The 12,673-nt window shown below is 44.2% G+C and overlaps 1 protein-coding gene across 10 annotated transcripts in view; it reads right to left on the minus strand.

The window, feature by feature from the left end:
- Positions 1-12,673, minus strand: part of LOC310905406 (uncharacterized protein) — a gene marked incomplete at its 5' end in the record, with an annotated part of 392,143 nt that overhangs the window by 120,905 nt on the left and 258,565 nt on the right. The window contains one exon of one of the 10 annotated variants that reach the window (XM_083851635.1): positions 5,415-6,285. The exons of 8 other annotated variants lie outside the window; for them this stretch is intronic. In XM_083851635.1, the coding sequence (XP_083707761.1) occupies positions 6,226-6,285 (60 nt within the window). In that variant the 3' untranslated portion in view covers positions 5,415-6,225. One more of the 10 variants, XM_083851637.1, reaches the window with a different exon arrangement.

Here is a 12,673-nt window from a genome sequence, read left to right on the forward strand (position 1 = left end):
CGGCCGACCTGAGGCTTTCGCTGTACATCAGCCATGCCACCTGATTTACATTTGCCTGTAGTAAGACAACCGAAGGCTAAGGGTCAAACGTTTTCCCAAGAATTATTATTTCACCGCTTTTATTTTTGAAAAAGAGCACTGATTAGAAATATGTTTTAATTAATCCTGGTAGGGCAACTGAGAAAAACACGCCAGCTGTATGTCTCCCTTAGATTATGATCCAGATTCATCAAGTAATAGCATATGATTTATAATATATAACCTCTGCTACCAACTCGGGGGGCAAACCGAGTCTCTCTACCCACACAGCCTTTCAGATATTGACTTGAGTGTTAGTAGGTCCAAAAAGATAGCAACAGCAGCTAGTAAAAAAAGAGATCGAACAACATTCATTGACAGAATTCAGCAGTCCCCGTGGACGGGCTGCAATTGGCAGCAACTTCTCAGTTTCAATGTCCAAACACAGTAAGGTAATCACAGAGCTGATGCATCCGCTGTCCAGTCTCCACTTATCAGCATTTTTTTTTCCTTTTCTTTTTTATCTTGGAGATTAAAAGACTCATACCAGAGAGGCGTTCAGCAGCAGAAATTTAAAAAAAAAAAAAAAAAAAAGGAAGAATAATATAAGCAATAGTAACGGAGATTTTGTTTTTAAAGGATGGAAAATAAATGCCTCACTTAACCACCTTGAAGTCAGCGGAAGGATTCCCATTGACCTCTCGGGTGGATAAACCTGGTTCTTAAAGATGATACTAAATGCCTAAGGAAATGCTTCAAATCATTTATGATACAATCTTTTCCTAAAGAGAGCTTATGCAGAAAAGCCTTGTGTTGTCTAGGTGGAACTCTGTTATTCTGGCTGCAAATCAAATGTCATCTTCAAAAGTCCTAAGGAGCCTCTCTCAGGCTGCACGGAGTTACTACAGACGCCTCTTTATCCGGAATAAAATCACAGGAACAAGCTTGTTCTTCGTACAAGTCAATACAGTCTTCCAGGAGCAAGGCTTCCCGTTGCTCGGTCTGTAAGACCCTGACATCATCCACTGTCCAAGCGTGAGCCCTTCCAAGGCTCAGGGGAAACCTTAGACCCGCTTCTAAGTGGGAACAAACCACCTATTAAGTGTGTGGTGTGGATGAAAAGTACGATACCAAATGTTTTTCTTACAAGGGTCTGGATTAGGAATCCGTAGACCTGAGAGCTCGTCCAGACTGTTATCGTTCTCTTGGCATAAACAGTCCCATCTGATACCTCACATACCACGGAGCCAGAACTCAAAGAAAATTATTTCAGCTCTAAGTGGAGTAATAAAAAAGGGAAAAACTTTCTAAAAACAGTAGTTTTCTCCCCACTACCTCTTACAGGTACACAATTTGTTTGCAATACAGACACGCTCATCTCCACTGCATGCTCTTCTCCCTGCCCAGTCGTCCACCAGCAATAGGAAAAAAGTATCACTGCAGGATTTCTACTTTTCAGTAAAAGACGTTGAAATGAACGAATCCCAAAATATCAAGTAGAGGCTTAAAATAGGCAACGCTTTAACAGGGCTGTCATGTTTTTCTGTGGGAGTACTTCTTCAGTCTGCACGAAAGACAGGGTGTTAGATTATTCTAAGCCAGTGCCATGATGTACACGTAATTAAAAGTCCTGTTACCTCTAAAGTGGCTGCCAAGAAATTACAGGAGAGGTCACGGACTTCTCAAATTCCTCAGCAAAATCCTTGTGCCCAAAATAACTTCGCAGAAAGTAGCTAACATGATACAGAAGAAAGAAGAGGGACATGTGGTTCCACAATAGGGTAAAAGCAAATTAGCTTGGGAACACTAGTCGGGAACTCCATGTTTTTAAACATTTGGGTTTGTTATGAATTTATACTTAGATTTTAATTCCCTGTCTTCCCAAAGTTTTCTCTCTGTCTTTTCTTTTCTTTTTTTTTTTTTTTTAAAGCTGTCATTCCAGAGGGAACTTGCACACAAGAGACAGAAGAAAGTACATTTCAGATAGAGAAACTCCATTCGGATCTACTTCATGGAGGCTGTAGAAAGAGACGCATTTTTCAGCATTTTTACTAATTACAGCCTCTTACATAACCATGATCGCCCAGATCTACGTTATTACACAGCTTCCTCCAACTCCTCCAAGGCTGCAAACCACGGCTAGCAATTAAAGCCCTCGCTGCAGTTTCCCATTGCTTGCCATGCACGCAGCGGGCAGACGACCTCATTAGCGATGCACACGACCTCTGGCTGCTCGTGCCGCTGCAGAGGAGGGCGCAGACCCGGTTAGGTTTCTGCTTCCGTCCCAGTCCGTGAGCGCTGGCTGCTGCTGCTTTAAATATTTATAGCGGGTGCAGGAAGTGCGGCTTGAATGTAATGGAAGGGGAGAGATGGGGAGAAAGTCCTTCGCTCCAACTTTTGTTTCGCTTTAATCCCTGGTTGCTGGAAGTCAGGAATTTTGATACGAGATGTTAGGGCTAAGGGCTGGGAGCATGGATTTAGCAGGCTCTGGGCCCCTGAGCATAGGGTTAAATGTCAAAAGCAGAGGAAGAAGCTGTCTGCGGTGAATGTGAATTAAGTTTTCCTTTTCTCAACACACTAGAAAAAAACATTTGCCACCAGAAAAAGCAGAAACTTCTGTAACACGTTATTCTAACGTATAATGTCTGCTTCAGGACATGATAGTGGATAATCATCACCACTACCGTGCCTGCAGTAGTGCCTATTAAAGAAGTCTAGTGGCATCAGATGCACTGTCTTTATTTCATGGTATTTACTTCATATCTCGACTTGCCTTCCAAACAGTGCCTCACGTATCCCCTTCCCATTCTGGTCTTACCACATAGGACATAAATAAAACACTATTAATTACATTAAACAATTATGATGTGTCCTGTTCTTATAATTAAACCCATTTGTTACATTGGAATCTTGCATAATTACGTATGAGTGCCAGCGAGTCAGCTCAGCTAGCTAGCTGAGAGCCAATAACAACATTAGTCAAAAATAATACCTCCCCCTCCTTACCAAGGGAGCTTCTTTATCCTGCGAGCTGCAGCTCCCATGGGGAAAGGCGCCCCCAGCCATTCTCGGAGAGGAAAGCAAAACTTTTGAGCACAAGATCCCCTTGACGGTGTGTTACCCAGAGCTCAGAGTGCTAAGATGCCAGGGATCGTGACCTGCACGGGGCAGGGTGGCAAACGGAGGCACGGGAAGGTACCTTACCGTCCAAAGGACCGTGCTGACACCAGGGCTCGGGATAAAAATGAATATTTCTGTTCTAGCAATAGGACAAATTCCTGCACCAAAAGTTTTTTCTAAAAACAAATGTACCCTGACTAGGCTTGACTCCAACAAGGCTGTGTTACATTATGATGACGGTGAAGCTGAGGGAACAGTAAATAAGGAGACTTTGCTGGCTTGAAGCTAGCTTTAAAAGAAAGAAGGGGAGATGTCTTCACCCTTATTTGTCAACGGATTTGACAGGCTCAAGAACAAGTGGGCATTATTGATGACTTCCTGAGACAAGGACCTAAAATGCCAAGTTTATTTACCCTGACTTTCTGGATCCAAGTGCGAGGGTATTTGTCTCTGGGAGTTTTGTCAGACCAACAGCACAGAGAGATGTGAGTTATGGAGGGCCAGGACCACAGGGGAAATGCTCCTTTTCTGTGGGCGTTGGAGCAGGCCTCATGACTCTATCTGCTGCTGACTTCTTCCAGATGTTGAAGATGGAGCTCAGGCTTGATTCCACGGCTCACCATTGCCTCCTGCTTACAAAGAGGAAAAGGAGACTCCCAGGAAGATCCTACCTCCAAGTTCTTCTTGGCACATCCACAGCTGAAAGACCAAACTGTGCTTTGGCTGATGATGGAGTGAGGGAGGGTACTGGGAAAGAAAAAGCTAAAAAATACTACTTGTGTGGTAGGTCTTTGCGTCCTGCTGTTGTTTGGGGTATCAAGAATACTGGCATATCCTGGCACATCCCTTGCTTAAAGAGTTCAGAAAGTGGGGACCACGTCTGAGGGTGGGGGCCGCACACCATGCAGAAGGGAGATGCAACCAAGCTAAGGCCAGTCAAAAATGAAAAAAAATATATACACAATACTTTGGAGTGGTTTCTACCCTCCATTAGTAGAACACATTTTCATCCTTCCAAACGTTTTCGTATTTTTTTCAAATATTCAAACTCCTAAAACATCAAAACATATTTTCCTACCCTGTTCTTTTTATTCTTTCTTTTCTCCAGCTTCACGCAACTCTAAATACACATTTCAAAAGGTTTTGGGTTTATTATTCATCTGATTTCTTTCTTAGGCCACACATAGCTTTCTCTCTAAGCAAGCTTTGTAAAATTATAGGGTTAAATGGAAAAATTTCAGTCAGTTTGGCCTGTGGGCACTGGAACTTAAAGCTGTTGCCTTCCCACCCCTCCTGAGTCTCCAGTGCAAGCTCTTGAGTGGCTTTTCCTCTGTCTTATGAGAGCTGAGCGCACCCAGACATCTGTTCTCACACAACTTGGAGGCACTTAACCTTGACACCCATATTGTCTGTCAAATTTTGCGAAATAGGCCCCAAAATAGAAGTCATTGGGAAGGGAAGCAAGAGACATATGCACACTAAAAAGAGTGATAAACACGCCTGCAGGAAGACAAGATGAAAAAGAAAACCGAGAGTATGATAAAAGTGCATAGGTGATAAAAGGACTAAACGAAGAAAGAAAACTAAATTCTGAAAATTCAGAGTTCTGTGGCAGTGGCTGTAATTATTTCACTGACAAATTCCAGCCTTATTTCAGAGCACTACACTCTAAAAGTACACGGACAGGGAAAGGATCTGAAACCCCAGTTTTGCTCAGACCTTCTCCAAATGGTGATTTTGGAGTCACAAAAAGCTGCGCAGCTTGCAATGACAAGAAAATAAGTACATGAGGTTATAATCTGCCTTTGTTCTGCATGAGGAATTTCCATGGAGGATGGAACTGCTGGTTATTTCCATCCTCTAATTAAGATACATAGCAATTCTCTTTGGCCTCAAGTAGTGTAGACATGTAGCGCGTTTGAACTATTAAAGGGAAAAACTGTTCTAAAATCCTCCAAAATGATACAGAGAAGAGTTCTCCGGTCCTCTCTGACCTGCCAGTGAGCCTTTATGTTTGTACAAAAGTCTGATCTATGACCACTGGTGGTCACCCAGAGCCAGCCCGCTGGAGTCCTCAGCACCATTCAGTTTGGCTCCAGCTGCAAAACACAGAAAGCATCCAACGTACAAGTTGGTTTGCTTTTACCTTTTGGCCATTTTGGTGCATGCAACTGCTTGCACTAAGCCCAGAGAAGCCGGAACATCACACAAGCGGGGCACGAAGCGCCTGCATCAGATAAATCACTGAGCCTGCCACCTGAACACAAAGCAGAGCTCCAGGGGTCTGGGCTAGAAAGATTATAAAGGCTGATGGTGTATAAGTACAGAGAGTGTTCCTGCAAGTGCTTAATGATGTGAGGAACCTAACTCACACGCGGAAATGCTATCAGCAGTGGAAGAAGTTGCAGCTGGGTCCCTGCCTAGCATTTGCGATCCTTGGGCAGCATCTTGCACTGTTAATTTTAACTATACCATTGTGAAGGAATGTCCGTCAGGGCTCTAGGCCATTTAGCAAAAGAAAGTGGCATGATAAATCCATCCCTTTGGGACTGGAGCTCTGAGGGGTGCAGTGGTTAGGCCTTGAAAAGGTGAAAATATCCACGGCTCCTGAATTCCAGCGCAGCACCAAGTAGGTGGGAGAGACCTCCATTCCCACGGCTGCTGCGGGACAGCCTCGGTCTGCTGGGGATGGGCACAGCCAGGACAGCACATCATACAGGCACGCGTATGCTGCTGCGACCTCTGGTCCTGCCCAAAGCAGGATTTGTGGCCGTCTTTTCTTACAGCAAACTCATTTATATTAATTACTGAGGGGATATCAAACACAGTTGCACGAAATTGAAGGCTCTCCACAGGCTGCAGAATTTGACTTTCGGAGAAGCAAACACTTGTGACAGATGTGCCCAGCCAAAGAGCAAGTCCTTTAGACACCGAGCAGGCAACAGAACAAAGATGCCAAGCTTAGTTATGGGGAAAACAGCGGTAATGAGGTTAAACGGGAGATTTAGGAGCCTCCATTTTTGTCTTCTTGGGGTTCAGATAAAGTAGGGCAGTAAGGCTTCGTGACTTTAATGCAGCTCAAAGTCTTCAGTCCTGTGAGGAGTTGAGTACTTCCACTTTCTTTCTGAAGACAATATATTCAAGCATCTGCATGTTTAACCAAAAATTTCTGTGTTTTAGAACCTGGCTAATTTTCTCATCTTCACATTAGTGAGCATAATTAATAAAACTTGCAACTTCCTCCATACTTCAGTGTCCTCATTGTTTATCTGGCAGGGCTTTCTTAAATCCCTGTGCACAACCTGAGCACAATTAATGCAAGGCCCTTTTTAAAACTTTCGCCATCCAGGGAACATCTTTCCTTATCTCCTTACCTCACTGATGGTCCCAAATTTTTTTTATTCTGTCCCTAAATTTCCTGCCGCCCAGTTTATTCGTTGACCTGCATTAGTTCTGGGGAGAGTCACTTTCCAGAATTAAACAAAAATGAGAAAATAATTTACTAGGGGCCAGCAGAAAACTTTTAGCCTCTTTTATGTAACTTTCTCGTCAAGTTTGGGAGGTGAATGTTTGGTTGGTTGTTGTTTTTTTGTTGTTGTTGTTTTCTACTAACCAAAGATGCCACAGGAAGTCAGATTTATTTTGAAAATGTCAAAACAAAACCCTGAGCATTTATACAAGAAGTATTTTATTCAAAATAAAAAATCCCAAGGCAGACTTTTTCAACTTTCCCCACACCCACACCTGAAAGGATGAGCTGATTTTCTCCTTGGGAAAACAAACAAAACACCATATTTTTGGAAAAAAAAATTAAAAGGCGAAAAAATTGTTATAGGAAGGACTTCACTGGGTTCCAAAGGAGTAGAAGGTGGAGCACTGCTCCTCTGCCACAACAGGCTTTCGATACACATGGTGTGGCATGCAGACACCACATCCCCATCAAGGGACCACCACCCTACGCTTTGGGAGGCTGCAGCAAGAAAGGGATTTTGGATGAGGAAGATCTGCTGATCATTATCACCTGAGAGGCAGCATCCAGAGGAAAACAACTGTGAGAAGAGCCTGATGGATGTCCTTCCATGGGGCGTTTTACAGGAAAAAAAGAAGACCAAAAAGTCCTTCCCTGCCTAGGCTAGGAAAAGGTCCTGGGGACCATTGCACGGCGGTTTTTAACTGTGGAGTTTTACTTTGGTGAATATAAAGCCTCTAGGAAAATGCCTAAAAAAAAACCACCAGAACAAGCCAGTTCTGCAACTCTGTCACACATCTCAGAAGAGGTGGTATTTAATTAGAGACAACTGCTCAGCTCCAGAGGATTTTAGTTTCTAGCCCACTTGGCTACAGAGACTCGAAGGGGGAAAATTAAGGGAGGTGCTTAGAACTGTGAGCGTGAAACAGAGCTACATTTATTATTACTGTTGTCATTCCATCTTCTATTCTTTGAGCATTTGGGGTTGGCAATATTGCTTCCCTGATGGGCAGAACCGCTCATTAATATATGTGATACATCTGCTTCTCCATGTTGTACAGAGCAAGCAAAATCAATCCTGGTTTGTGAGGCTGAGCTTGGAGCTACAGTGGAGGCTGTATCTGACGGGAGCCTGAGCCGATTTCCCCATTTCATAAAAAACATATGCTTTGAGATCATTAAGAGGTGGTCTCCTCTTCCATTCATATCTGTTGGAGTGCCAGGTGTAAACAGAGAGCTTTTTAACTCCAAATTCAACCCCTGGTATCCTGGCTGTGCTCTGTAGCTGATATTAACAAGTGATTACCGATTTTATCAGTTTACAACTACCTTTGCTTCACTTGGGTTGCCTGCTACGTGGCATGCTGCTGTTTTATCCCCCGGTCACCAGCGTCTCATGGTTCAATGTGCGTCCGCTTCAAAACACAGCAGCTATAGTTTCAGTCCAACGTCGGTAAATTTATACTTAAGTTATTCCATTCCATCAAAGAACGAGATGCCTTGGTTATTTAGATACCTCGAGTCTGCCGGTGTAACACTTTCTCTGAATGGCATTCACCAGGACAAAAAGAGGAACATCTTTAGTAATACTGCTGCATCAGTTATCTGGTGCTTGTAAACCTGCCTTCCCGACCTCTCGACAACAAGGGAAATCAGACATTTTCACAGCAGTGGAAGAACTTATACAATTCTGTTTTATGTAGAACTCCATTTCAGGCCCTAAGGAACTGCTTTTTCATTTTATTGTTGCCCTCTTCTCTTCACCCTGACCTGCCTCTGTATTCCCAAGTTGCTCAGCCTTTATCTCTACGTAAAGAGGGCAAAAGCCTGCTCGTCTGTGCTCTGTTCGGAGGGGGGATTCCTGTCACACCAACAGCCGAGCACCGCTACGACTTGACAGCAATATCTCCCTGAAATATTATTACTGAGCACTCGCCACATATTAAAATGCACTAAATGATATGTTATCTGCAAAGGAGAGAGAAAATGAATAAAGGTCAATAATTAAATTTTCAAAAGCCCGCAGCCTACAGGTTGCCATTTGTGCGTGTTAAAGGCTGCGAAGCCTTTCAGGAGGAGGTTGCTCTTCCTTAGATAACAAGAATTCTGAGTGCACACATGTGCAAAGCCATGAGGCCAAATACCTTACACACTGCTCACAGCACACCACAAAGACCCCAGAGCTTCAGGGCTCAAGTGAACTTCTTCATGCTTAGTGTTTTCAAAGCAAAACGACCTGCAAAAGATCAGCTGCTGGGAGTGATTATGGCAAGGAGTTAGCTTACCTACCTACCTAAACATCCATCCTTGTGTTCATAATGTAGGCCTAAGCTACCAGCGTTGACAGATTTAAAGCTTTTTATAATTTTATATATTGAATGCTTAGCTGGGCAGGAAGCATATTTCTCACTAGGCTACTAGTCTGAGGCTGACAGAACAGTACTTTGCAAAAGCACATCGAATCAGCGGTCTGGCAGGGACTTTTTCTTCCATGTCTGCAGGGAGTTGGGCGCTCCTCTTGTTTTGCCACAGATTCATGCAGTGCCCTGAACTGTTACAGAGAGATGTTCTACATTTGCAGTACAGCCCCAACCTAAAATAAAACCAGCACCAATCCTTCCGCTCGCTCGGTGGGTTCTGGAAACCTCCACAGACTCCAACCCCTCACTATGGGATCAGTCCGGGATACAAGAAATCTTCACAGGCCTCTGCTGGATTCCCACCTGCGCTCATTTAATTCTGCACCTCCCGGTCCTGAGCCACGCACAAGCCACCAGGCACTGCAGCCAGCACGTAAGCACGTGGTGGAAACATCCTGACCCAGTGTCATAAGTCATTCTTTTTACACAAATAGGATCCTAAATACCAACTGATTGTTAAAAGGGCACTTACCAAGGTTTATTAAGTACATAGAACATAAATCCATTTGGCATGTAATTAATTCAAAATTACATGAGCACTAAATGTGCAATTAACTCTGCGAGGAATGTTTAGGCCTTTAGCTGGCATTTACAAAGGAAGCTACAAGTTTATTAGCTAGCAATTTATTGCTAAAATACTGGCAATTCATGAGTATGTTGATTGAAATCTAACTTACTATCGCTATATTGTTATAGGGCAATTAAAGGTCTAAACAACCCTTTCAAGTAAATTAAGAAACAATGGAAGTTTTATGCATTAATAAGAATGCTGTTAAGCACCCAACTAACAGGTCTTTTATTAAAGCCCAACAAGTGTGCTTTCCCCCAGCTGCACAGAACCTTTACAAACGCTCACGGAGACTTCAGCGGCGTGCTCCTGGACTCCTCAAGCAGATACCAGGAATCTGCTGGCAAAATCCTTCCACTATTGCCAGGAAAAAGTCACGCAGGATACTGTACAGTGGGTTTTAGCCACAGAGACAGTTTAGGGACTTTTCTAGTTTAAAGTGTACCACGAGAAAAGCTCAGCACGGATGTGGAAGGAGCATGCAGCAAAAAAAAGAAAGGGCCTTGCTCTGCCTGGGAAATTCTCCGCTCGGGGCCACAACCTGCAAACCGTGTCTCAGGGCTGGAAGAACACTCGCACCCTCCTGATCAAGAGGTTCAGGTGCCAGCTGCCACTCGTCCATAGGTGCCACATCGTGGAGCTACAAGCTGCCCGCATCTCCGGGGCTTTGTTTCTCACTTTAAGAATCGCCACAGTCAACACAACTCCAGCTCACAAGGGAAACGCTCGTTCCAAATCTGCTAAATCTGGCAAAGGTTTGGATTCAGGCCCAAGCTCCATGGCCTGGAACTCTTTTTTATGATGAACTAAATAATGAATCTGAGAATCCACAAATTTCTTGAAAATACATACTTAATCTGAACTTGGAGGCTAACCCCATAGTCCAAGTCTATTACTCAAGTACATAGACTCTTCTGGCAGGACATCCAGTTTATGATTACTCTTTTATCTCTGTAAAACATAATCTGTCCATAGCAAAGTCAACAGACAGCCATCTGCAGCACATATTTTGCTTCCACTTATAGCCTCCGCCCTGCGATTCTTTTCATGTAAACTAATAACCAGCTCCCATGTGCCAGTACTTTATTGGCGTTGGATCGCTGCACCCATTCTCTGCTGTAAGCACTGCATACCCCGGCTTTCACGTGTAGAAGCCAATTCAAGCAAAATTAACAGATGACAACAGAGAGAGCTGCTTCCTTGCACCAGGCCCGGACAGGATGCTGTTTTGCCATCCAAGCTTTCAGCAGCGTTGGGTTTCTGGTTCTTTAGTTTGCTTTTCCCCCAGTTTTATGCTATCAGTGAAAATTAATCCCTCTGCACTTTGCAGTAGAGCAAAAGGTTAGGAGGAATCACAGAAAGAGAGACAAACCGTTCCAGGATTATCTCGTAGGGCTGAGAGGCAGGATCTGTAAGAGGACTGAGGGGTTAGAAAAGAAAAAAATAAATAAAAAGCTAAAAATAACAAATCACTCCAGCTGATAAGTAAGACCAGCAACATGTCCCCCAGATACCGCCCAGCTCCCTGGTGCTCTCCGTTCCCTCTCCGGGACTGCTCCCGGCTGCAGCGGGCAACATCTCGTCCTTCCTGCAGCGAGGGCACCTCTGCTCCGAGCCCTCCCTTGGCCATCAAGGCTGGACACCGAGCTTTCTTTAATCCACAGTTAAATCCAGAACCGAAGAAGAACAAGCAAAAAAGGAAAGGTGTTTGTTGATTTTTGTTAGTTTCCTTCTGTTTTTGTATTTTGGAGGAGTTGTGGGGTTTTTTTAAGAGCTTCACCTTTTGCCTTGTTCAGGGACGCAGGAGTTAAATCACCTTACATCGTCCGAGGGTTAAAAACTCTGAATGCAAATGCTGCAGGTGACATTCCTTTGAAGTTGTATTCTTAGTTCTCCAGAAGATGCTTAATGACACCAGAAAACATTATCCAAGGCACTACAACTAAGCCTTCTCTAAAGCCCCTGAACAAAAGACGTCCAGCTCCGAGCACACCCGCCCAGGATGCCGCACGCTGTCGGATGGGGGCAAGCCTGGGCACACTCAGATTTTAACTCATTTATGGGTGACCTCCATGCCAGTGTCTTTCTGGGTGTTTGGTTCACTCCAGGATTAATCCCTCTCAATTTTTCAAGTAAGAAATAACCAGGCAGCACAGAGATTCAGTCAGCAGACAAAGGCTGTGCTGGTACCCCCGCAGGAACAGGGTTTGCTGCCCTTGAACCACGGGGCGCTTTCCCTGCCTGCCAGGGGCTCTGAAGAGGAGGTGACAGAGCACAGCAATGGAGAACAGGCTGTGGCACTGTCCCAGCAATTTCCAGTTCCCATTTAAATACCATCTCGCCTGCTCATGTTACATTTTCAGTGTAAAATGACATTCGAGCGCATTAGACGCCGAGAGCCAGGCTTAATCTTGGGGTGCCGCTGATATTTTACCCAGGGTCCACATCATGCTTTGAGTAGCTGCACAGCAGGACAAATAGTCTCTGCTGAGCTTTTGTTTTACATATTTATGCTGCTAATTTACATGCAATCTTCATTCGATCCTGGCCAGGCCCTATTTTCTCAACCTCCACCTGTTCCTAAGCCACAGGGCATTTGTCTCCAGCCCGGATTGATTGAACGGTGGGGGAAAAGTTGATGGGGTTGTTCCATAGAGATGCCTAACCCCAGAAGATGTTGAAGAGGGGTTTATGTGCACAAATATATTCATGAACAACAACAAGAGAGCAGGATTTACTGGTGCCTGCCACCAGATCCTGAGTTATGACGAGGACTGTGTCAGTTGAGCTATTTTCAATGTTCTTTTGTTTAGGGTTGATTAGAAGTGCAGTCTGAACTGCGCGGCTCCCACTGGCAGCCTGATAAATACGGGCACAGCAGCTTTGTTGATTGTCCTCCTCTCCTCTCCCTTTCACTCCCTCTCCTTAAAAATGCATTTCCAGAACTGCTCCATTCATTCTGTAGTCAGGCCACCAAAGGAAATCAGAATTTACTGGAAGGCCTTTGGTTTTCAGAAGGCTATTTAGGGAAAGTAAGAGAAAAAAATCCCTTGGGAAAATCTCATCTGAAAACAAAAA

The sequence above is a fragment of the Anser anser genome (assembly GCF_964211835.1).
Source record: "Anser anser genome assembly, chromosome: 11".
NCBI lineage: Eukaryota > Metazoa > Chordata > Aves > Anseriformes > Anatidae > Anser > Anser anser.